Source organism: Lepeophtheirus salmonis, chromosome 13, assembly GCF_016086655.4.
Source record: "Lepeophtheirus salmonis chromosome 13, UVic_Lsal_1.4, whole genome shotgun sequence".
Classification (NCBI taxonomy): Eukaryota; Metazoa; Arthropoda; class Copepoda; order Siphonostomatoida; family Caligidae; genus Lepeophtheirus; species Lepeophtheirus salmonis.
The window spans coordinates 15,014,886-15,042,807 of NC_052143.2; the positions used below are offsets into that span (position 1 = coordinate 15,014,886).

General features: G+C 30.5%; 2 protein-coding genes across 2 annotated transcripts in view; one reads left to right on the plus strand and one right to left on the minus strand.

Moving 5' to 3' along the window:
• LOC121128098 (uncharacterized) lies at nucleotides 1-25,505 on the plus strand. Its single transcript, XM_040723666.2, has 5 exons — nucleotides 1-86; nucleotides 19,411-19,613; nucleotides 21,135-21,500; nucleotides 23,619-23,657; nucleotides 24,945-25,505. Exons 2-5 carry the CDS (start codon nucleotides 19,563-19,565, stop codon nucleotides 25,221-25,223), a joined length of 735 nt encoding a protein of 244 aa, XP_040579600.1. The 5' UTR covers nucleotides 1-86; nucleotides 19,411-19,562; the 3' UTR covers nucleotides 25,224-25,505.
• The window catches only part of LOC121128099 (BBSome complex member BBS2), a 16,391-nt gene continuing 13,733 nt past the window's right edge, over nucleotides 25,265-27,922 (minus strand). The window contains exons 4-10 of the mRNA XM_040723668.2: nucleotides 27,428-27,816; nucleotides 26,708-27,373; nucleotides 26,468-26,644; nucleotides 26,274-26,417; nucleotides 25,745-26,208; nucleotides 25,507-25,655; nucleotides 25,265-25,446 (exon numbers count right to left, since the gene is read on the minus strand). Of these exons, the coding sequence (XP_040579602.1) occupies nucleotides 25,340-25,446; nucleotides 25,507-25,655; nucleotides 25,745-26,208; nucleotides 26,274-26,417; nucleotides 26,468-26,644; nucleotides 26,708-27,373; nucleotides 27,428-27,816 (2,096 nt within the window). The 3' untranslated portion in view covers nucleotides 25,265-25,339. The remainder of the gene's footprint in view (nucleotides 25,447-25,506; nucleotides 25,656-25,744; nucleotides 26,209-26,273; nucleotides 26,418-26,467; nucleotides 26,645-26,707; nucleotides 27,374-27,427; nucleotides 27,817-27,922) is intronic.

A 27,922-nucleotide genomic window follows, 5' to 3' on the forward strand; every position in this document is an offset into this window, starting at 1 on the left:
TTCACATTTCATTTCCATGTCTTGTGTCATTGAAAAACATTTAATTCATCTGTGAGTTCTTCAAGGAGAGTTCTAATTCATTTCTGGTAATTATGTAGAACCATTATAAATTTATTATATAAGAATTGATTAAAACATGATCGTCAAAAGAAATAACAACAAATATTTAATTAATATTTTTGGAAAAAAAAAAAAAAACTGGACTCGAAACATTAATCAATACTACTAAAAAACTGTTTTATACACATTATATATTAATACTTTAATTATTGATTTTATTTCTTATCAGCTAAAACGTATACTTTCATTATACACATTTATGAATCATTCGTTTCTGCAGCTGTTAATTTTATAAATGTTGATATTTTTTTATTGGCATGCATTTAAACGTTTACAATCTGTTAATAATGCAATATAATATACTAGAAAAATAATTTGTAAAACATATAATCAAAAGATATACCATAATCAAGAATATTTACAATAAATATCTAGAAATAAAAAAATAGTCTTAATTTTTGCTGAAACATTCGTGTAAAGATTAACAATATGTCAAATTCTACCGACGTTGTTTTCATTTATTGTACGTAATTTATTACGTTTTTATAAGAAATGCATCAAGTTTTTCATTGTTCGAAGTAGAGAGGAGATATTGTTTGCCCAGTTGTTGATTAAATAAGTTATTATATATTTTAATAGCGTCCCATAATTTTTATATAAACATTGGCTCTCCCACAAAATGAGATTGATGGTTTCCGTTATACATTAGCAACAGAAGCAAATTCCCTGTTCCTCGTTAAAATATGTAATGGGACGAATAATCGGAATCGGAGAATAGTGCGTTGTTTCTGGAATCGGTATCAAGAAAATAATTTATAATTTGCGATTGGGATTTTTATTTACTACTTTTTGAGGTTATGAAAAAAAAAAAGACCGCTCCAAAATTAAAACATTTTTGCTATTTACTAGGAAATTTAATATTTTAATTTTTCTTTTCCAAAAATTTGAAATTTAATTTAATTTTTCAATTTATTTCCAAAAAATTTAACTTTGTGTGAATAACTAAGTTTTTTTTTTTTGTGAATAGTTTTTTGATTTTGGGAAAAAAAAAATCAAATTGTGTAATATTTGAAATTTTTTTTCCAAAAAATTTAATTTTTCCAAATTCTATTTTTCATTAATTTAAAATATTAAAGAATCGGCATCGGAGTTGTTTTTTAATCGTCCCATCACTAATTAAAATACTTGGTAGCAACCTCAAATGTCCCGGATAGTATTCTGTATTTCAGCCATCTATCGCTTGAAGTTAACATCCTATTTTTAATTGCCTTTAGGTTTTCTTGGTGACTCTTTTTAATACTGCGTTGTTCCAAATATGCGATGAAAGGTGTTAAGGTTGGTGTACAATATATGTGCATTCATTTTTTCAAGTAGAAAGTACTTGTATAACATACTTTCCGTCTAAAGGGAACAAAAGGATGCTCCACTGAATTGTTTCTTACAAAAATAAACACATAAAAGACAAAAGCCATTTTATTCACGAGAAAATCTGTCAAGGTAACATCTGCTGCAATATCCGAGTTTAGGGAACACATAACATTTTTTATTAATGCAACCTCTAGTTGCTATGTCCCATTGTAAAGATAAATCAAACTTTCTTACGATTTCAGTAGCACCATCTCAACATGAACATTGGTTTATATTTAAAAATTCATTCAAATGAATTTTCCAAAAGTCGTCGTATTCCCATAACTTTTTCATCCCATAGAAATTCAGAGTTCAAGGGGTTATGGACTCTTTGGGGGTTAATATATTTTTTTGTTAATAGTTTCAATTATAAATTTTCTAAAAAGGATATTTCTGTAGTAAAGCTATTGTTGAAATTTATACACTACCTGCAATCGAAATTTAAAAAAAGTTGAAAACCAAACCAAAGGTTATTATACACCTTTTATAAATATATTTATGTTAGCAAAGAATTGGCCACGCTTTTTAGACATTCTTATTCTGATCTGATCAAGACCACTTTATCCAAGATTTAGATATTAATTTAGTTCACTTGATATTGGCTATCAACGAATCCAAGACTTTAGAAAGGTTAAGCAAAAACGAGACAAAATATCTTCATAACACGTCTAGTTATAAAAAAAAATCTACTTGAATTTGTTCCTTATTGCTTTTACCTCTAAATATAAGCCTAGTGATGCAAATCAGGTGTATTTTTTAGCTCACCTTTTTTTTTGAGTTGGTAAACTGAAGAGTAAAGATGCATGAGGTGTTGTAATTATTATTTAACTCCTGAGTAGTTAAATTATTTTTCTACTACATTCAATTATAATACTTGTTTATTTCCTTCTTCCTTCCCTTCGTCAGCACTGCTTGTAGCTGTTCTAATCAAACGTCATTACGGCTAATAGTCTTCTCTAAAAGATTCTTGAGTGTCCCTGTTGATTTTCTATTGCTTTTTTTAACATCCCCCATAATGCTCCAGATTACCATGACTATGTATAATCCGATATAATTTATATACTTATTTTGGTAAAGTTCTGTCATTTGTTTGGAGTTTTTAAGCGTCGACAATTAGAGAAACTTAGCTTCAATAATATGAATGATAATTCTTGAACAAATCTTTAGATTTACACGTCCTTTTTTACGAGACCACTTGCACGTAGTTACTCAATGCTTAGATTTCTCCTCTTTAATAATAAAATAATATTAATAACACCTTGAGAAAATAAATTTAATATAATTTGATATGCCAAAGAGTACTTTAGCTAGTTGCTAAACATCATTTAAAGCCACATTCATTTATATATATATATATATAAACTACTTCCTTTTTTTTTTGTCTTTTTGAAGATGTATAATTTCACTTAAACCCCTGCAAGATTTCATTCCTTTTTAACTACAGTTTTTATAAATTTATATACAAATACTGTTTTTTTGTTTTCTTTAATATGACGTGCACGCTCGTTTGTTTTATTATTTATTAGATCAAGTATTTATTTCAAAAAAATACATACCGACAGACAGGCTTTGATAGATTTAATATTAATATTAGTGATGGGACGATTCATCAGAATCGAGAATTGGAAAAACAGGCGTTTTTTCTGGAATCAGTAATAGGACAATAATGTTTAATTTAATTTCGATTCTTATTGATTATCTTATTACTGGTATTCAATTATTTATTATTTTTAAAAGTTATGGAAAAAATGGCCCCCCCCCCCCCTTAAGAAACTTTTCCTTCTTTGTAAAAAATTTATTTTTGAAATTTTTCTTAAAAAAAAATCGGAATCTCTAACTTTTAACGCATCAGGACTTTTTTGGTAATCCTCCCATCACTAACTAATATAGATCAAGGTTTACTGCGACTAAATAACGCTAGGAAAAAAGTAGACATTAAAGATTCATCGTGAAATTAAAGAAAATATATAGATAACTGACAAGTATTCCATCCTCACGTAATAAAAAGGATGAATTTATTATTGGATACAAGGAAATATAGAAGAAGAAGCGTGCTCGTCCAAGTTTAAAATGATTTGTTTTCAATCTCATTTATTACTTATAAAATATTTATTTTAAAAATCAATACAAGGAGCATCTGTTGGGGGTGGGCTGAAGTGGCTGAACACCTCCCCCCTTACTCCCAAATGAAAGAATTTGTGTTTTTTTTTTTATTAGAAAATTTAATATTATAATATATTTTTTCAAAAAATTCAATATTTGAAATTCAATTTAATTTTTCATTTTTCTATTTTTTATTTCCAAAAAATTAATTTTTCTATTCTTTTCCCAATAGATTAAATTTTTGTGAATAGCCGAAGATATAAAAAAAAATTCGGACAAAATTAGTTTCTGAAATTTTTTTACAAAGAATTTGATATTAGAAATTTTCTGTGAATAGGTATAAATTTTAGAAATATTCATCCGAAAATTTAATATTTGCAATTTTTTTATAAACAAATGAGGATTTATGAATTAAAAAAAAAAATAATAATTTTTGAGATTATTTTCCAAAAAAATTAATTTTTCAAATTTTTTTCCTATAAATTTAATTTTTTGTGAATAGTTATGGATTTTTGAAAATTATTTTCCAAAAATTTGATATTTGAAATTTTTTTGGGAACAGCTGTAAAAAAATGAAAAAAAAAAGTTGTTGCTTTTGCCCTGTTGTTTAGATTGTTTATTTGTTAATCACCAGAGTTATGACAAAAGTTACGAATTGATTTTGATCAAACTTAACACGAAAATTATAAATGGTCACAGTTAAAGGGCAATACATTTTGAGAGGTCAAGGCAAGGCAAAACGTCAAAAATGGACAATCGATCATAACTTTGGAAACAAATTGAGGTACAACACTCAATTTGATTTTAGTTGGAGGTTTTGCACTCTACCGAGTGCACATTTAAGTTATCTATTTATCATTATTAGATTATAATTCCAATATCCACATTTTAGATATTAGATACATAACTAAAAGCATACTAACATACGTGTATAATATTTTCATGATTAATTCATGATCATAAATCGTATATCTATGATAATTTAAAATTCAGTACATATTTATTTTTAGTCTTGTATATATTATATAGAAGCGTAACTTGCTTTTTCCAAAAGGCAAAAAAACAAGTTTTATAAATAAAAAATGTTAATTCCCCTTTTGGGAAAAATCCTTGTTGAAGATTTTGCCTAATAAATTATTATTAATTGATTAGTAATTAGTTATAGTCGATTCTGCAAAGGTATTAAAATTTTTAGTTTTTACAAAAATATATCCAGTTTTAATTATCCGATTTGGACAAATTGCACCAACTTAGAAATCTTGTAGAACACTAAATCAATTAAAATCCATTTTAACTCCTTAACAACGTTATTTGTGGAGTTATTTTCGTTCAAATAATTTACCAAATTACAAATTATAATAATGAATTGAAAAATTGTTTTTGTATATTAGAAATTAAAAATAACTAAAAAATTATATTTTCCCCATAGTGGCGTGACAGTATTCAATTAAGTAATAAAAAAATTGGTAAACAACAATACCATTGACAATCACCATTATAAAAATAAAAAAAATTAATTAGAAAGACAAATCTCCCTCAGAAATGGAAACACAAATCTAAAAATTCTTCGTCGTTATCCAACTGATTTCACATTTGTTTTTGTTTTTTGAAAAAAATTTCAAAAATCTACTTACACAACAAACGTTAATTTTTGGGGGAAAAAAATCAAAAAATCATAAATATTCAGAAAAAATTTCATTTAAAAGAAAAAAATCAATTTGATATAATCAAAAAAACAACAAATTACCCCTTTTTTTGCGTATTTTTTTTTATCCTAACCAAAATAAATCTAGTAAAAATCAAACATTCCTTAATTTGGAGGGGGTACAGTCCCTCCAGCTCACACCGCTGCGGAAGCCCCTTATTCTGCATCTTCATGGTAGATATCGATTCCAAGGTTTCCTTCAATATCTCATTCATTAAGTAAACCTTATTGGCTATTACAATTCTGGGAGTTGTAAAATTTGCACCTAAAAACTCAGTATTTAAATTTGAATTAGAGTTATTTTAAATAACATTCTCTCAGACCATTTTTGGTGGCAATATTTAGATGGCAAATATACATCCCTCACTACTGCAACGCATGATACTGACTGACAGTATTTCAAAAAAAATAAAAAAATAGACCCTTGCTCTAGAAGGAAACCACATATACTTGGACTAATACTTATATGTCTGATTGCAACACATTATAAACGAGAATGTTGTAATGTTGCACCTTGTATATGTAAATTTAAAAAAAAAAGAATGATTTAGAGAAATTATAATGCCTGATATTATTTAGATATACAGGGTGGACATTAGATACTTTAAAATGAATAATTAAATATAATTTTTTTTATTTCTATAATTAATAACCAAAAATTTTTCATAAAAACTACTCAATGTCATATCAATAGGCGAAAAACTATTTAAAGTGGTCGCCCTATGCAAAAATTACAGACTTGAGTCTTGTAGGGATTCTTGTAGACAATTTCTTCGTAAAATCAACCATATTCCAAAATCTATCAGATTCAAATCTGGACTAGATAAAAGCTTAATTTTTTTGATGCAAAAGCTAGAGAATAGAGTTTAACACCGCTTTGGCATCATATTGGATGTGTGAGAAGGAGCACCATCATGTTAAATATCTTCATTCAAGTAGCAATGGGGACATCGTTGGAGACTTTTCTCCAGAACGTTGCTCACGTACTCAATGTTGGTCATTTTAACCCCTAGCCAAAAAGATAGGGAACACATTACCCGAAAGGCCGATTGAACCCTATACTATCAATAACTCTGATTTTTGTTTCCAATAGATCCTTTTTTGATCTAAAAGCAATCATTTTGTGAGATTGCATATAACTTCAACAGAAAAAAACTTTAACATGACGAAAAAGAATGTTGGGTGGCGTGCCAGTGGTATGGTGGAGGGATAATTTGAATAACTATTTCCAATGTTTCCAAGTTAGCTTAATGATACCTCCCAATTATAAGTACATCAGTATAAAGCGAAATAATTTTTTTAATCGGTCTTACTTATTACTGGAAAATGTAGATAGGCTCATCTTTTTGCAAAAAAAAAAAATATATATATATTATAAATTCGCAAATAATATATTATATAACCACTGCATTTTTTGTATGAAGCTTTGTTTTATTTTTTTGTAGAGAACTTACGTTTATTTGTACAGAAAGGAAATTATCAAATAATAAAATATCGGAAATTTTTTTAAAAACTACATTAATTAAATATAAAAAAGTACCAACTACCCTACCGAACTGCATACCTACCGTGAAGGGTGTACTGCAGTTCGTATCGAACTGTGGGTTTAGCGTACGATCCAAGTCCTACTATTGATCAAGGTTAATAGAAATACAGGTTAGACCATCATGTAATCGGGCTTGCTAGAATTTTCAATCTGATGTATTGTACCCCCGACTGCTGGGCAAGACAGGAAGAATTTGACAAAACACGCAACCATTCATAGTCTATGACGTCACTATTGCTAGAATTTTCTAATTAATATATTTTTCTACTGCTGGACAAGAAAAACAGATTTTGACAAAACACACAACCACTCATCTACTATGACGTCAATATTAAAACGTCAGTGGAACTCAAACATCAGTCAAATACCCGTTATGATTTCTATTAACCTTGTTATTGATGTCTTTAAATTTATATGAGTTCAGCAAGCTTCATTTGAAGTTAAAAGTACAGTTACAGTACTTAGGAACCCCCCCTGTATATGTACAGTATGTATACTTGTCTATCAAAGACAAGTATACCTAGCTATAACTTTATCATAAAAAGAATATGTACAAATACAACTATTAACTGATAGTATTATTATCAAAAAGCTTAACTAGACAAACATGGGGAGGTAGTTTTTAAGCCATAAATAAATGATTATTATTAATAAATGTTCTATTGGAAGGTAAGGGGTTTTTTGAAGGCAGAAAATGTGTACTCTAACAGTACAATAGAGTCTCTTTAATTTCTTCAACATTTTATTATATAATGTTTGCAATATTTGAAAAAATGAACCAGTTATTGAGGATTATTTTTTCAAAGAGCTTATTCTCTTCAACTTTTTGTTTTTGCAAGTACAAAAAAAAATTGTAGGTATATTTTTCTTTTTGCAATGCAAAAATAAATCCTATTAACTAGTATTTATAATTTTGCGAATTTTTATTCAATAATTTTTTGAAAAAAAAAAAGATGGAATTCTCATCTAGACAAATTCTTTCATGCATATATGTTATTTGAATTTTATAACACAATTTTTTAATATAAATTCATAATAATAAATTTCATATTACATACAGGCGCCGCTATATTATAATACTCTTCAGCACCGAAGGGGTCTAAACATTTATAAAAATAAACATTGACCATTATCAATGCGATTATAGTCCCTCTTTGCACCAAACAACGCCGGGTAACTCTTTACTAGTTAAGTATATATCCGTCAATATTTATTGATTTTTTCCAATGAACAATAATTTATTTATAAAGTGCCATAGCCCCGAACATATCGTAAAAAATAGCTTAAAAATACACGACTTAAAATCGGTTCTTTAAAAAAAAACACTATATAATGAAAGCTTGATTATTTGTAGATAATACATAAAAACTAGCTAAAACCTCTGATCCTAAATAGGAGCGTAGACTATGTAGCAGGTTGATCATTGAGTATATCCGTATATTCCCTTTTCACAAAACTTTTCTATAAGATAATGTCCCTTTCCGACCAAATGTCGAGGCTTCTATGAATCATGGTCTTGTTTGAGCGTGCGGGGTCGATAATCAGTAGGACTTTTGAAGGATTAGTTCTACTTTGTTGAAGTTTTTATAGGAAGGGGATGACATCATCAGTTTAGGAGAAGCCTCCAAGAGTCCCATAGTCATGCATACCACGTGCTTTACTTTCGGACATTCGTAAAATAAATGAAAAGAGGTTTCCTTCTCCAAGCCGCAGAAGGAGCAATTTTTAATCTCTTTTTCTTTCAAAGATTTATTGGTGAATAACGAAGAGGTCGCCATCCTGTAGCGGAACCATTTCTCCTTTTGACTTGCGAAAGGGGTTCTGAAGAGTTTGCTCAAGTCCTTGACAACATTTTTATAAGCACGGTATCAAAGACCTTGGATACAAAGTTTGCTGGAGTTTCCTTTCTAAGGCTTCCACTGATTAAATTAAAAACTCGCTTTAAGGGACGGTCTCCAAAGGGATATAAAAGGGATTTGGCGGAAAGAAAGCAACGATTACGTCTTTTTATAATCTTAATAATTATGTTACCTTGTAGAAACGCGTTGGAGCACTTCTTTACGTACTTTTTATGGAGTTGACCAACAGAAGTAAGCTGATTTTTTTTGGTTGGCAAATAGGACCTCCTTTGTATAAAACCTTGGAATATAGTTCATCGGTTCATCTGAAGCCAAGAGAGGGAGTACTAATCTAATAGAAGAATTACATGAGCGAGTTATCGCCCTCCAAAAGTTCCACCACTTATCAGTGATATTAAAAAGTTGTTGTGGTCCCATAAATAGTCTTTTGTTAAATTTGTGTCCAATGAACCTTGCAAAACTACTCTTTAACTTTGCTGCCCAGAAGTCGTAATTAGCCTCAGCCTCTTTTTCCAACTCAAGTTTACGTTTTCCAGGTCGCTTTTCAATATTATTCAAGCCAACTCTCCAATCTAATGAAGCTGTGAAGACATATAACTATTTTCATTTCGCCATATATCCTGAGTTTGAATAGGCTGGAGTTTATCTTTCACGTCTTCTGTGTATGTTGTAAACCATAGAAGATGCACTACCAGGGAATAACCAAAACGTTCGATGGTCGTACTGTGTTACAGCCTTTCAAGCAGAATCTATGATTTCTTGACTGTTCTTAGCCTTTTCACAGTTTAAGCTTATAAGATTTCATATCAAGATATGAAATCATAAGTCCAAGAAGCATACTGCTTTTCTTATATTTAAAGCACGTGAAAGTCCTTCTGATTAGAGATGATAACAACTGTGTCGCTCTCATGAACTTCTAAACCGGATTTCTTTTGTAAATTGTTTTAGATGTTTCATAGTTGGAGAGATAGTTGCTCTCCTGGACATTTAAAACACTTTCAAATCATCTGTGGGTAGGAGAATCAGATGAGGAGCTCTTGATATCGAATCTAAATTGAGTGGAGGGCTAAGGCCATATCTGCTATGCCCGTACGTGGAGGGTATTTTAGAGGATGAAATTCAGAGAATAGTTACAACCATAGAGAAGCTATACTTATTTAATTCCTAAAAGATACATTTGTGGATAATAGAATCAAAGGAATTTCTTTGTTGTTGCAGCTAGCAAAGTCTATTGCGTCTTACATTGAGCTACGAATATTTTCTAATCTTTTATTCATAATGAACCCATTTGAGAATCTGAAATTATGAGTGGAAGAAGTCCAGGTATTATTTTGTTAAGTATTCCTCTGGAATTTTATAGGATGTATTCAGGGCAGTCTGTAATTTGATGTATCAACTCTACTTTTGTTCTTTTTAGGGATTAAATGTCAACATTTATTGATTTTTTAATCTATTGAAAACTATGTATGAATAATGCTTTAGGAAAAGGCTATGAATGATTATTCCATAAAATTAATACTTCCCCTTCTTTGTTGGAAATACTTTATTTAAATAGCTGCAAATTTGAAATTTTCTTTAAAATTATAGAGTGAGCACTGGCTATTTGTGTAATAAAATATACTATACGGTGTTACCTCACTTAATAAAAAAAGCCTATGTATTTTGTTGTCTTCTGTCGATTCTCTCGTCTCACTTGATACGTCATGGACTCGTGGCTATTTCATAAATTATTCTTTTTGATAAATAAACAAGTTATACTATACTTTTACTTTGCTTTGCTTCCGATAGGACAGGAACGCCATTCCCTGTTCATTCCCCGTCGCACATATATTGGCCATTTTATTATATCTATGAAGAAATTTTGGCTATCATATAGAAATACAAATGTATTGATACACTTTTCTTATAATATTATTATAATATGACTTTGACGTTTTGGGCTAAAAATTACCCTTTTTATTGATAAATATTTTTTTTCAATTTAAGAAAGCTGGGTCATTTTTCTATTCATTAATGAAAAAAATATATAAATTAATAGACAAAATCAGTTTCTATTAGATGAAGAAGTTTGTAGACGCTAAAAAATTATGAGGAGAGTGTCATGTTTCTATTATATTCATTCTTTTTTGGTCACTGAACCTTGTGCAATTCACATCTAGGAAATTGTAGGTTCTAATATTGAAACTACGGCAGTCCTAAAAAGAAGATATCCATAATTTAAGTGCAATGGTGATAAACAAATTCCGTGCGTAATATTTAACATGCCAGTCTTAAGAAACCAGTTCTGAGTACATGCGATTCAAGGAGAAGAGGGATATAATTTTGCACCAAGAATCTCCGGATTTCTCAGTAAATGGCAAATAAATTTTAAGTATTGAGGTATTTATGGGAAGCGACACTCCATACGTGACGTAAGAGCCGATTTTCCCATTCATATTTATACTTTTTTCAGACTTGTAACATACCTAAATATTTATGTTACCGGCAAAGTATGAAAATCCGGCATTATATATAATACCTAGGTAATGTATATAACGCTTGATAGTCTCAGGCAAAGTATATAATAAACGACATTTTATACATAACCTAGGTATTATATATAATGCTGGGTTCACATATTGGTAAAGTATATAATAAAAATAAATTACAAATTGTGAATAACAATACAAAGTCAGGAATAGTGCATAGGTACACGTATTTTGTGCGCGTTAAATTATTTTCTGTAATCAACAATATATTTCGATTACATACTCACCCAGCTGGCATTAACTAAATTGGACAAAGAGTGTTAAATAGTCTAACAAAGTACTGACCGGTCTTAAAAATCATCCAAAGGAAGCCAAACCACTCACAAAGTGGTTGGCGCCAAACTAGGTTATCAGGGCATTCAAAATATGTTGTACACTTGGACGAAAGATCAAAAAACAACTGTCGGAGCGAGAGATTAAGATTCGTTATGCTTATTAAGAATATAACCTTTCATTCTGGGACTAAAAGTTCTCCATACGAAGCTCTACTATATTCAACTGCAAGGCAAGAGTTGGCCTTTCAACGTTATTTCTACCAAACGACATTTTTCAAGATGTAGATCTTGAGGAAACACTGAAAATATAATAACCAGCATTCAGATAACAGGGGAGGAAAAAGAACGGTACGAGTTCCAATACACAACATAGAATCGCGTAACCTCGTAGCTGTTGTTATGAACGTAACGGAAGATGTCATTCTGGTCTTGCCTGTTTCTAAAAATAAATAATAGTGTGCTATTGTAGCTTCTCCATTTTCAGTCTCAGTCTTTCTATCATTTTTTATGGATATAATATCCATTTTAAGGTTTATTATTTTAAATGCCTAATTCATAATAAAGATATCTAATCCCATCTTGTCAACATTTATTACTTTTTCTAAACAGTTATTTAGTATTCTATGTAATAGTTTGGTATTACACAATAATACCGAGGAAAAGTATACAAAAAATCGTTTATTATATAGTTTGCCTGACACCATCAGGTATTATGTACATTACCTATGTATTCTATATAATGCCTTATAGATATTTCCGGTAACATTTATATAAATATATATTTGTAATTCATTTTAAAAATTGTTGCGAACTAATATGATTATGATAGTTTTCGGAAATAAATAGTTTAAGAGAGGAATAGGTTGTTTATAAATAAAAAAAAAAGGTGGTGGGATACAATAAAAGTAACGACGTGAGTAATATGAGAATATCGACTCCTAACTACTTCGAGGCTTGCTGAGTACTACCGTAAGCTCATAATTAGGGATTTAAATCGTGTGTATTGTTTAACTCGCCCGTTTCTTTTTTGGAATTGATAATCTGAAGCATGAATTTTCCTTTCCTTACCTGTTGTCATTATTATTTAACTCCTGAGTATTGAACTTCCTTCTCGACTATGTTCAATTATATTCAAAGCCGTATTGAACATTCGTATGTCCTCATAAAAGACCAAGAGTAACCTCGAGGATTTATTGCGTAGTTATAATTGTAAGTCCTTGTGGCACTCAGAGTAGAATTAAGGATTCTTGGTAATGTCTTTGAATATTTCTGTAGTGTTTAACTACTGGATTTAGGGAACACAATACGGAGTAGTGAAACCCTTAAGTACGAAGGTTTTAAAGGTGAATCAAGCACTATATCAAAAAAACTTACTATACACACTGAATATAAAAACTGAGGTACACAAAAAAATAAAACCGGGACATAGTTCCCGTCTAGATTTACTGGACATAAACACAATAATACGTAACATTTCCTTCTCCCTTGTTACAGCTGATTTTACCTGATCTAATAAAACGGCATGATAGCTTAAGTGCTCTCTTCCAAAACATTCTTAAAATTGTGAGGTTCAACATGGTTATTTTTTATTTCTTTTTTTTTAACATGTCCAAAATACATAGGATTTTCATCACTATTCATAATACTCGTAAATTGACAGCTTAACAAGAGTTAATTTAAAGTCTTCCAATCAATATTTGGAACACTGATATAGGGAAACATAGTCTCTGAAGGGGAGGGGTGTGGGCGAGGTTTTTCTAGATTTTCAGGTTTTTAATATCTATATTAATATAGAAAGGTTTATCTCTATGAATGTATTAAAGTATACTAGAATGAAATGTTGATCGAAGAAATAACAATGTTCTCACATTAATGAAATATAGTAACTGTAATTTAATTTTTCTATTTTTTTTTCCAAAAAAAATCATTTCCTGTGAATAACTACGGAATTTTAAAGAATTTTTCTAAAAAAAATCAATTTTTTCTGAAAAGTTGTTGATTTTTTCAAAAAATCCAAAAACCAGATATTGGATGCCCCTCAATAGCTCAAGTGATCCTACTTACTAGTAACAACTAACACCGTATAACACCAAAGGGTTAAAATGTGACTTACATTTCACATTTTTACTCAACTGACAATTTCAAGAATGTTTGAGGGGAGAGGAGCTTGGCTGCCATGACATTTTATTAGATCAGCTAAAAGCAGCTGTGATGATGGGGAGGGAGAGGAAATAAAAAAGGATATAGGTAAGAATTTTGGGGCCTAAATAACCAAATTTTAAAACAATGAAAATGGGAGCAAAAACTTATTGTCTATAAAAAAAGATTCCCTTTGTTGCCTAGTTTTATTATATATGTATACCCCTAAATGTATTAACAATATGTTATTACATCATCATACAATCTAATTTCCCTCTTGTAGATTTAAATTAACAATTACCATGGAAACAAGAAGATCTGTATTTTTCTCAAATGTATTTGAATAAAAAATTTTAAAAAATTGTACAAATTCATGCCTTTCAGGGATTTTCAGAACATATTACTTTGATTTTATTCCAACATTAGCGTTTATCATTGGCATTAAGTAGTACTCAATGTTATGTACTTTTTAATAACTTCATAACGACATTTGATGGAGTTTTATGAAGGTTTATTGGAAATTTGTTCATTTTATGTAGTAAAATTATCACATTCAAACCCCAAAAATGACGTCACTTTTAACTATGATGTAATTTAGAACGTTAGTGAAAATGCTCTATTCTACTTTGAGTCAAATAAGGACTTACAATTATAACTCACCAACTAATCCTCAGAGTTACTCTTCAACTCTTCAAGTGTTCAATCCAGTTATATATATGTATGTATATCAATAATAGGTTTTATATAGTAGAAAAGGAGGTTCACTCTCCTTTGGAATTAGATAATAACTATAAGAGTTTAGGAAAATAAAATTATCTCATTAGGTTGTCAACTCCAAAAAACAGATGAGCTACAAAATGCCACCGATTAGTAGACATTACTGACAAGTTTCATTCATTGTCATTGTAAGAAGCAAATAGAATGCAAACATAAAAATTAAAATTCCTAGTAAAATGTTTTAAGTTTTCAAAGAAAGCTATATATTATTTATCCCTTCTTAATTTGAGGAAAAGGATTGGGAATTCAAGAAAAAAAAAAAAAAACTCATTTGTGGTGCTTTTACATATTTATGTAATATATTGATTAAAAAATAGATTTAAATCTAGAGAAAAATTTGAAATTCTTACAATCCAGAAAATATTTTCTATAAAAGACCGTTTCTTTTAAAGGGACTGAAGATTTGAAACGTGAAATAATATTCAGAGTTACGTAGATCATGGAGAATTATGAACTACTCATTTAGCAATTAAATCAAACATTTTCGTTAGAAAATAGAATCCTTTGGAAAGCTATGGAACCATTGTGATTTTTTAAGTCTAGATTTTTTACATTAAAATAATGTTTTATTTAAAGGTTTTAATTAGGGGTGTCCCGATGCATTGGAATCTCTCAAAATTGGTATCTTTTGGATTATAGGAATCGGCTCAATAACACCGATTCCACCGATACCTGTGCTTATTTATTTATAGTCATCAATAAACAAGCTACAAAATTAATAATTTTAGTATTTCAAATGCTCAACCAATATAAGGAGGTGAGGATCATAGCATAGGTCAAGACTAGGTACTCCTACATGTAGGGCCCAGAATCAAACTCATTTTTCTTTAACTTTAATCCATAACAATTGCAATATTAAACACCTGCAAAAAAAATTCAGGTCCATATATTGAAAATGAAAGTCTATTCAGTAGTGTGGGCAATATATGTATATATGAGCCAACTAGGAAAAAATTGACTCCTGAGAAAGGAGAGGAACTAACTTTTTAAATCATTTAAATTTCAAATTATTTACAACTAATTATTATCATAATTATGATTGATGTAGGAATTTATGAACTTTCTTGAGAAACCCAAATTAATTTAAAGTTAAACATTAAAAAAAAATCATTTTGTTTATTAATTTCCTTTATTCATAATATTAATATGAAATTGGAATCGAAATCGGCTGAAATTTTGGTATCCATAACTCTTTAGCTTGAGTAAATAAAACTAATCTAATTTTTTTTTCAACACAAAAAGTAATAATAATAAAAAATTGAATTGTTTATTGTCATTTGTTGCTGCCGTTGGTTCGATATCTCTAAACTTCTTTATAACTCTATAAGTTTCTTTACTGGATTAGTGCCATATAGGTAGCCCTTCTAAGTTTTTAGTATGATAAGGGACTGTCATTTCTTGCTATTTTTTCCTCATTTTCTTTGTATTTGATTAATACTGAAAAAAAGGAGTAAATCAAGACTTCAAGGTTCTGTACGCCAAGACTTAAACTACTATAAACTAAATGTCTCTCACTCCTTTTTCTCCCTCATATATCAGTTGAAACGGCTCTTTGAACATCCAAATCTTCATAGAATAAATAACATTTGACATTGATTGTCGTCCACTGTGGTAATATCTTGTTTTGTTTCGAAATTTATTCCTGAATTTGAAACTCATTCAGCAAAAATTATTGTAAGTTGAAGTAATTTCTATGATCAAGACAACAATAGATTTTTAAGCATTCATATGGCACATTAAATAACAATTAATTATTCAAGAATAAACTGTTGGATCACTTGTAGCACTTGTTACATGTAAAGTGAAAATGAATACAATGATGTAACATGGAAAATTAAGGGAATTTATATTTATGTTGTAGTTTTTTTTAAATAAAAAAAAACAAGACAAAATTTTAATTTTTATAAAGAAACCAAAAGACATCAAAATTTATAAAATCCATTTAAAAAAAGTGGATGTTTTGAAGAGGCGGTAAATTTGTGGTTCAGGAGTGATAATAATTGTAGATGGTCATTGCCAAAATCTTTTGAATTACGTATTCAATTCTAGTAGTAGTATTTTTTTTATATTAAAGATTTCAAAAAAAAATTCTAAGAAAAAAATCAAATTTTGAAAAGGAGAATCAAAGAATAGGCTACACAATTATATCCTTTCCCAGGCCCTTCTCACCCTAAACCTGTACTGACCAGGGGCATTTACCCACCTAATAATTGGATATGAGCAATGTTTACTTATGCTCATTTGTAAACAAAGTGACAGTGAGTGACGTCATTGATAGTCATTCGTTAAATTGAGCATTTATAAAATAGAAAATACAAAAACATTCCCTCAAAAAGCTTCCCCACTTTCTAGGATCCAAAATCCTTGTCACAGCCATGCCCCTTTTCTAAACCGTGTGGACACCCCTGATGACATCAGTATATTATGATTTGGATCCCCACTTTCAAATTTTCAAACTTTCAGGCTTCGCTAACGTGACTAGTGTTTTGTCCGTTCTTATTTAACCACAGTCTTAAAGATGAGCCCCAAGGACTGCTAGGATCGGTCCCAAACCTGAGCGGGTCCGGGACAAATAAATAAGAACTGGCACAACACTAAGCCTTGAATTGATTTCTTAAACAACGACAAAGATTTCAAATAAATTTTTTTTTATTATTATTTTATATATTTTAATGTTCATGTACACTCGTATTGTATGATGCATAAACATACCTGGTTATTTAAAAGCCATACGCATACTTAAATAAAAGAACAAAACCATAAAGACTATTGCACTTTTTTATTATTGATGTGGAGTATTTTAAAATATTCTTAGTGTAATAAAACTCACTTCTTTATTAAAAGCAAACGACTCAATTTTGATTGCTTCATATAATATCTATAATGAAGATATGGTATGGAAATAAAAAAGCAAATATAAATACATTTGATTTTCTATAGAACATCCCTCATAATAACATAGGCCGTGTACTGACAAGTGAGAACATAATTTTATAAGCATCAATAAAAATGATTAACTATTCACTGCTATGCTAAAAAAAAAGGAACCCAAAAAGTCACCCTGACAATTTGAAGAATGTTTTGGAGGATGGGCAAAGTTGTTTCTTGTTGTAAAGAAGAAAGAAAAAGAAACGAGTTGGTACTGCTCAAGGACACTTGGAGTGCCTATATCTTAGAGAAAAAGATAAACAAGAATATGGGGGGGGTTCAGCATACTAGACTGGATGATGACTACCTTGACTCAACACACAATTAACTTAAAACGGATTTTCTAATTAGAAGTATCTTATAAGCAAAGTTGATATTATTGTAGAGAAAAACGCGTGCAAGGAGAAGGGGGGAGGGGGAAACATATGGTATCATTGTTTAAAATACTGATGTGATTATCATCTGCCTGCTTTATTATGATTTTTGAGGATATAACGAAAGTATTTATTAGCAAAATGTTTAATGAAGATATACTTCGTATAATTGACTTAGACGTTTTTTATCCGTTACAGTAGATTTGAAAACGTCACACTCCATGAAATTGTAATTCATTGTGAACCTTATTCTCAGAATAATAGCTAATGAAACGACAAAGTAGGGTATTTCGAAATATATTTGAAGCTCCAAGTTTAAAAAAGAAGGCTTTAATTAAATATAATCTATAATATAAAAAATATACCATCATACATATATGTTCAATATACAAAATTAAACCATTGTAATCATATAACTAATAATAACAATATATTATAAATACAGAATATTGAAATAATAGATTGATCCAAATAATATTTTCTTGTTCTGACACCGGAATCCAGTTAGTATATTTCATAACTTTAGGTTGCAAAACACAAGCGAGACGTGGAGTTTAATCAAAAGATAATCACCCCTCTTCTTCATTTTTAAAACAATTTACACGCAATATGCACAATCATGCTTACTTGAGAGGGATAAGTTAACACCACGACGACATATGGAATAATGAACAAAAAGGAAGAAAGAGCACACGCATCAACCCTTTTTCCTTTTCTAATCTCTCAACTTTTTTTTTTCTTCAAAAAGTAAAAAGGGTTGTAGAATCTGTCTTTTTTCTATTTTTGTTCAGCATTCCTAAAAATGTCGAATTCAACACTAAGTAACGAGTTTTTGCCTTTTTTCATTATTTGATGGAGATGTATGACTTAATCATTGACCTCTTAGGGTAATGCAGTTTTGCAATGGTAATTGTCATACTATGAGACGACTTTTCTCCACTAGCCTTAATCAAAATTCCAAAAAAGTTTAAAATCAAACCGGACTATGTATTGTACATGCTCTAAACTTGGAATAGGTTTTAGTATTTAAATCAATCTACTTCTACATTAGAGCAGTTTGATTTTCGAATTTAGATCAAGGCTAGTGCGGAAAGTTGCTATATAGTAGGAAAATTACCTATGCAAAATTTCATTGTCCTACATTTCATAGGTTGGATATATCGATCAAATTATGAAAAATGCAAAGACTCTTTACTTAGTGAGTAAAGGTACTAAAAAGACATTTGCAGAAATTTTCATTAAATAATTTCGATAGACATTTTTTCGATCTATAAAAACTGTTTCGAAAGTTTTTTTCTAAAATTGTCCTTTGGACCAAATTTGATAACTCAAGTTCTTCTAACTTTTTTCACTATAGGGTAGCTTCAGAAAAAAACTTTATAAATGGTTTTATGGGTTAGAATAATATCTATCATAATTAATGAATGCAAAATAATGCTTAAAGCTGTATTTTAATCCTTATGGACGAAATAAAGAACTTTTTTCTCTTTTCAAACCTTGAACTAGATGTGCTACTTAAAGATGACATCGTAGGAAGATGACATTTTGCATAGGTTATTTTTTTACCAATTGGCAACTTTTCCAAACTAGCCGTAATCAAATTTCTAAAAAAAGTTGAAAACAAACCACTCTATTGTACAAATTTATTACATAATATAACGTATGTCGTACCATATTCATACATAAGTAATTATTACTTTTCTACCTAGTGCACGCAAATCATAGCATATTGAATGTATCCAACCATGGAAAGAATATTGAGGTTCTAGGCCTCTATTTCCTCTCTTTGTTCAAATAAGTATAATTAAGTCATACAGTGAGTACTCTGCACATGAATGAGAAATAAGACAACGGATACAATATGGAAAAAGATGTTAATTCCCCTCCGATATCGGGAAATACTTGCAACGAGGTAATAGAATAATAGTTTGTCAATTCATTAAATACAGGGTTCTGGAGTCCGACTCCAGTATTTTGAATGTCACCGACTCCACATTTGACTCTGACTACAACTCCGACTGCTACAGACAATTTTATGACTATATATTATGTTGCCTATGTATATAAGTAGTATTCAGTCATTTGCGTTTAGAGACCATCAGTATAGATGTAATTTATAACTATAGGTAGTGTTGTGCAGTCCTTATTTCCGAATGATCTGGTCCAGTTCAGTCCGGCATATCTGTCCTAAAAGTAATAAAGTTCAATCCTTAATGACGTCACTCAGCATTTTTCTTTTAATCCGTTCGAGTACTGACAGTCTAAACGACAAGGACTGATAGGACCGGTCCTAAGACTAGACTGGACCGAAAAAATAAGGACCGACACATCATTAGATATAAATAGTCATAAGTTGTCTTGTATCGGTACTTATTTAGGACCGAGGACCGAAGTCCAGTCTTGTACTACTTATGAATTATTAAAGAAGCAGACAGAGGTGTCCGCAGGATTATATTTTGGAGAGGGATTGGATTTTATTTTTTGGAAAAAAATCCAAAAATTATAATCTTTGGAGAAAAAAAATTCAAAAATCAATAGTTAGCCTAAAAAAATTGAATTTTTTCCCAAAAAAAAGCAAATATTTAATTTTCTAGTAAAAAGAAAAATTCCTTAATTTGGGGTGGGGCTACATCCCCTTCATTCTACCCCTTGCGGACGCCCCTATATATCATATTTGGCTTAGTAAACCATTGACATTCTTATGAAATATCCCAAGGACTAACAGTCTTATTGACTCGTCCAAGGATCAAGAGTCCTAAGGACCAATAGGACCGGTTCCAAGAATGGAGTGTACTGAATAAATAAGGAGCAAAACGGTAATAGCTGTTAGTCATATGTAGTGAATAATTTGAAATATAAGATATTTAATAAAGTGAACAAGAAAAGAAATAGATCAAGAGCTATGTGACTTACATCTCTTGCTAGTACATTAATAAGTTTCTGAACATAATTAATGGACTTGTAACAAGGAGAAAAACAATACAGACAGCCTCTCATTGAAATTTTACAATTTACACGGATGACATTGACCATTCACAGGATTATAATGTAATAGACTTGCACGGCTAGTGGCTACTCTCTATGCAACCTAATAGAGCATGTATATATACAACACTTTGAAAATTTGTAAAATAAACTTACAAATTAGTTGTTTCAAGTTTCATAAATTAATAGTAATTAATACCTATAATTTATAACCTTGTATATATAAAAAAAAAAACTTTGCAAACACTCAATGTATGCATTAGATTATTTTATGTAAGTTATAATTTACATCAATTATAATAATTTTAGTTGTCAAAGTCGGTACAAATGTTCCGACTCCTGGCTCCGGCTCTACCAAAAAAGACTCTGACTCCGTAGCCCTGATTAAATATACAGCCCATTGGTAGATATTAAATAAAATCCCTTCATGTTTATTTCATTATTCAAGACAGTATCATTCAAAACGGATCAATCTACTTCAAAAACGTCCAAAAATGTAGTAAGACAGCGACCCAATTGTCCAGGCTGGATTCTTAAACGAGCCAACACCGTTTCCTTTTGCTTTTCAAGAGACAATCAAAATATGGATAAACGCTCCTCCGTCTATAATCTATCAAATACTACAAATGAATCCATATGCGAGGGATTACATCATCCATCCTCTGAGCAAAGCATGATGAAGTTTACAAGAGGCTGTTGGCAGAAAAGCAATGATCCCATGAAGTCTTTTTGTAGAGGTAGTCTCAAAAAATTGCGAAATGCTGAGAGTAAAGTTATTATAGCCAAAAAGGACGTAGAAGATATTTTAATACAGGTTTAATTTTTTTGCAACATCAAAATTAATTGTTACACAATTGGTTGGCTTTGTTTTTTTTTTTTTTGTCTTCGTTGTTGTTTGCACGAATTGATGTTGCTCCTTGTCTTTGATGCATGAAGGTAAACTATGTTACTCACTAAGTTATTTCAGGATATTTTTAATAATAATAAAAAAATCATACTTACGTCATACTTTCTCTTTCTATCTCGAAATTGGAGACAGAGAGAGGGGATAGTTGAAATTCAATCCTCGCAACCTTTTAATAATAATCAAATAACTTTGAAAAGAAAATAGTATATTATGGTAGTAGTATGAGGGGGATGCCGACTTTTTCAGGATATTCGCACAATTAGGTCCTTGGAGGATCATGAAATTAAATGGAAAGACACATAAAGTAAAGAAGTTTGAGGGTTTCTCTATTATGAAGTATTATGGGGGAGAGGGACTCGTAGTCAATCAGTGGATTTTAGGGATGAGGCCTGAGGAGATTACATTTCATTAAGGAAAGCTTAATTAATATTTTTTCTTGTATCTACCATGAATCATTAAGGTATAATTGAAGGAGGGATCCTAGTAGGGAAAAAACTAAGTATAGCAATTAGAAAAGGAAAAACAGTTGATGTGTGTGCTGTTTCTTCTTCTTATTTTCATTATTTAATGAGTGGTAGGGCATCTCCCTCTTAAATTATAATTCTCCCCTATCTTTGGTATAAAATGTTTTAAAACTTGATAATTAAATAAATATATATGAATTTAAATATAGTTAGAATATATTCCCTCCACTAATTTAATTTTAAATGTAGAAGGTTCTCCTCTTTAGAGTAGTAACTTATTTTCTCCCTCAAAATCATATAACAGGCAGCTGATATTAACAACTCTCTTAATTCAGTAGTTTCACTCCCACCTTCTTTAGTTACACAAATGCATTATCTATGTATAACTACAGGATGAACGTAATAGGTATCATAGAGAGAAACTTCTAGATGCCATCAAATCCATTAACTTCTGTAACAGAAAATTACTATTCACATGCATAAATAGAAATATACCATAGAAACTCCAATTATTGTCTAATCCAACGTGGAAGGTTATTCGAGGAATTGTAATCAATATAATCATAACGCAATTAAGTAATACTTAATTATATAATATATTAACATACTTCACTCCTTAAACGAGTTGATCGATGTGCAAGAAGAAAAATGCCTAAAGAGACGGATTTGCACACTTCGTTTCCCGTACATGGGATTCTTGAAAGTAATTATTCTGTAATGATTCATAGTAGATACAAAGAAGAGGCGTAGTACTTTGCATAATGGGATGTAATATCCTCATTCCTCAGTCAATGGATCGACTCCGATTCACTCTGCTCAGGATATCTCACTCTACATAATGACTCCTTCCATTTACTTTCATGATCCTCCAAAGTGTAAATTGTCCAAATGAATCGAAAACCCACTCTCATAATATATTCTTAACTGTGCAAAGTTATTTCCTTATTATTAAAAGGTTGCGAGGGTTGAGTTTCAACTATCCGCTCTCGCTGTCTCCAATTTCAAGATGGAAAGATAAAGTATGACGTGACGGAAAACTTACACAATGTATTCAAAATCAATATAAAAAGAGGATTATAAATTAAATGTTGATGAAATTTGTAAAAATAAAGCAGCTTATTAATTATGTGCACATACAACCTTTTCACCTTTCTCTATCGAAACATATATTTTTCTCCCTTTCCACCATCTTTTTGTTCTATTTTCCTTATTTCTTACGTTCTGTATGTAAACATTAAACCAGAGGCGTCCAAAGGAGCTTAAAAATTAAGGAATTTAGGTTTTGTACTCGAAAATTTAATATGTATTTTTTTTTAATATATGATATTAAATTTGAAATTTGAGGAAAAAAAAAAATCCAAATTTTTTTTTGTGAATGTCTGTGGATTTTTGAATTTTTTGGCAAAAATTAATATTTAAAATTTTTTTCCAAAAATTTAAATTCTGGATTTATTTCACAAAAAAAATTCCACCCCCCCCCTCCAAATATAATCCTGCGGACCCCCTAACTAACATCCACATGATTTATAAAAGTATTAATAAATACATTTTTGATTTTCAGAGTGACAACGATTCCAAAGAAACAGTTTGGGATCCTCCAGTAAGAAAAAAATAATAAGCCAGAGACTTATCCTTTAACTATTCCTTTGACTTATTAGTACTAAGCGATTCTAGGTCAATTGCCCGAAAAAAAAATTTGCGGAGGGACAATTTTCCCAACGGACATTTTGTCAAAGGATAATTTGCCGAATGTACATTTTTCTTAGAGACAATTTGCAAAAGGGTTGTTTGCCGGGAAACCCCTTAAATAATGTTTATTTCTTCGTTTCTTTTGTTTTGGTTTCTAGAGGCTTCTTTTACCTCTTGAACTGAGCTAAAATTAATTGGCAAAACAATGACAACATGATCAATTTTGTCCAAATTTATTTGACTACGAGAATACATTTTGTCTTCTAGGGGGTGCTGAAGATATAATTAATTATATATATGCTGTGTACAACTTGTTATTTTATACAAATTATAACTTGTATAAGCAAATCTAAACTTTGACTATTTTACTAATAATATCAGTATTTTGTAGCAAATTATTAAGTTCAAATGCCTGCGATTATATTACTAATGAATACATAATAACCCTGTAATTTTAATAAATCAAAATTAAGGAAAGTATGAATATATAGTTGGCTAATTTGATTATGATCAATGATGTAATCAACCAATACATTTCTGAGAAGAAGGAATTGCAACTTGTACAATTTGTTTATACAAGTTACAACTTGTATAGATATCGCAACTTGTACACAACATATATGCCTACGCCCCCTCCTTGAATTCACACATTTCATTGGATTTATAAAGTGAATTCTCCATACAGTAGAAAAAATGTTGCATACGTCACGAGCAAAAATGATAAAGTGGTGTCATTTGTGCCAAAATTGACTTCATTAGGGACATCTTGTGAGTAAATAAGTTTAACAATAGTCAACTAAATTTAGAAGAAAACTGATCACATGGACGTCGTTTCGTTTAAAAAAAAATGAAGGACTAAACGGAAATAAATTAACAATTAAGTCCCTGAACGTAAATTTTTCCGAAATGAATGTGAAAATCCATATTTAAAAATTTATATTTACATATTTCAATAGGGCATAAGTTTTGTTTACTTATATTAGTTTGTAAAGAAGGTGACAGAGAGTGGCCTCGTCTTGCAGCAACATAAAAAAAATCCCTAAAGGATAATATTCTTTAATTAAAAGTAACATGTGCCACTGTTTCTCACATAGAAGGCACTTTATATTTTTTTTCATTTTTTCATGCCTTATGAAATTATCAAAGTAACTAATCAAAGTCGAGGAATAGTTAAACCAATATGTATTTATTCTAAAAGATACATCGATTAGAGGAAGATACTTTAATGCTCTCAGAGGTTCAGCAAGAAATCAATCATTTAATATGTGAGTTTTCTTCTCTGGTAACGGAAGAAGAGGAAAGAATCATGAAGAAAGCTAGGATCTTAGAAAAACACAATTCTTGTGCAGAGTTCAAACAGGTTTCTTACACTAAATCCAAGGCAAATGAGATGAATGATGAAGATCTGATTTCCACAGAAGAGGAAAAACTTAAATATCATAATAATGAAAAAATGAATTCGTCTGAATCAATTTGAGAGCTCTAAATTATAACTGGTATCAAATGAATCAACATATATAATCATCTCATTTATTCATCTTTAAAAAAAATTAATTGATTTAAATTATTGCCTATTCATTGACATTACAATTATTACTGAACTGGATCACCATACTTCATAACTTTGAGTAATTGAGGTATGTTATTATCTTTGATTGCAGTCCTGGAGTCTGTTATGATATTTGACTTTGTTTTTCCAACTATTTGTGAATAAAGAAATGTGATTAAACCTTCAGAATATATAATTTAATAATGCTTACCCCTGAGTCGTGCAAGTTTTTGAATTATTTGATTGACATTTTTCAATGTGTTCATGAGATTTTCATGGTTATGACATCGAATTTTATAATTGGAAATCATTCCTCGATTAATTTCAAACAATTGTGAGTACCATTTCCGAACGCTCTTTCTAAAAAAAAAAAAAAAAAAAAAAAAAAAAAAATCAACAATTCATATTACATTCAAAACGGAAATTATTTAAGCGTATAAATTACATACATGTCCGAGAGGAGCCGAGAATCTTCTGCTCTCACTACAAACGTCCTTACTATTCCTGAATGATCGGCCATTTCTGCAGACAAACGTTGGCGAGTGAGTTGCAGTTCTTCTGCAGCTAATAAATACTCTTGAAGCTTAATTAGCTCATTTGGAAAGTCAACTACGGATCTTAGATCATCCAATCCAAGAAAATCGGCAAGGGATTGAATGAAGTCTCCAGCAACCTCAATGGAATCACTGTATAAGTTGACATCACCTGTGTAAGTCATTTTGAAATGTATTCCTAGATAATTTTTTAACTCGCTCTCAGCCTCGTCTTCTGAGTCACACTCCTCTAACTTCCTTAAAAATACAAATTTGATTTCAAAGTCATCCGTATTGGATGGGATAGGAGCCTCAAATTCATCTTCGAGTAAAAATGTTTGATTTAACCAAATGATGATTCTAGAAATTCTTTCGTTTAACTAGGAGAAGCAGTAAAATATTTTATAAATCTCATTTACAAAATGAATCTTGGTAGGTTACGAACCTTAAAGTGTATGTGTCCAGAGGGGAGTAGGTTCTTGTAGTCAGTAGATTCTTTGGTCAATAAATGATACATAGAAAACCGAGGGAGTTGGCGTGTCAACTCAAACACATGAAAGTTTTTACTGTTTGGGTATCCTATGAATGCCTAGTTGATATTTTATTACTTCATACGTTAAATATATTTCATTTACTCACTTTGACGTGTAAGTCGACGGGAATGTCTTTTGGAGGTACAATAGCTACTTTGACGTTGGATTCAGGGATTTTGTAATGTTGAACGAAGCATTCTCCATCAAATATCCCCTCGGCAAATATAAGAACACATTTGATAATAGTTTCATTCGTAGTGCTCAATGATAGCTCCACATGAGGCTGAAATAAGGTTCGAATGAATTAAATATAGATTTAATCAAATATTTGGTATATTTATATTACAGCAGAAGTTCCTGAATAATTAGCTATTAAAGAAGTTTGAAGTTGAGTTTGAGCAGGGATCACACCAACTCCTGCAGATAAAATATCGCTTCTTGCTGTTAACTTATCAGTATTTGAAAACTTTTGATTTTCTTGATAATTTTTTAATTCTAGAAGAAGATTTTGTTTTTTGGCTGATAATTCCCTTAAATGCTCTTCATCATTATTGAGTAACATTCCCTGTCTCGATCCCTCTGATATCAAGGGTGCGTATCCTCTAACTTCACCCTCAGATCCACAAACAACTAACTGCATTTTTCCGTCTGAGCGATAGTCTGCCTTTGTAATTCCAGCAACAGGGTGATTAAAATTATCTTTGAAGATGACTTCACCAGATCGATTGTTTCTTGCATCTAGTTTACCTGAGCTCCATCCTGTTACAAGCTCTTCCACTCCATCTCCATCGATGTCAAATCCAAAAATAGAGGATGCTCCATTTTTTGACTTAATTCTCCACCAACGTGTACTTTTTTCATACACCCCCACAGTTCCATTTGCCAGAGCATATCCGAATGATCCATCTTTCAAGGGAGTAAGACCGATCACAGACTCTGTTTCCGTTATTTCGAATAAAATTTCATCCTGCGCAAATACTCTTATTTCGTAATCTTCGGAACCTACAATCAACTATGAGGAAAAAATAGTTCATAGTTGCTTGAAAAGAAACAACCCATTCATTACCTCATTTTTTCCATCGCTATTATGGTCTATAAGCATCATTGATGAAACATTATCTCCAGTCACTGTCCAAAAAGGATCATTTCCATATGCATCAAAACCTTGAATCGAGCAATTACCTCCAATGATCACCAAGGTGGAACTGGAGTCATCTCCTAACTTCCCAATGGTCATTGTATTCACTCCGTCCTCGATATCCTTGTAAAATACGTCTTTATTGTCATGAACATCAAATGCAAGAAGATTGGTGGGAGTTCCTATCATCAAATAGTCTCTATCCGAATCATTCCTCATTTTCCCACTCATCAAGGATGTAACCTTTTGATTGATGTTCAAATGGGTTATCTCATGCGCAGATGGACTCATTCGCTTTACAAAACTTGTCCTTGATTCTTATAGGTTCAAATAAATGGAAATGAACTTATGTATATTTATCTTGGTTGGTGGTACATACCTACTTCTTGAATATGTATGACTACCAATGTATCAAAAATATTT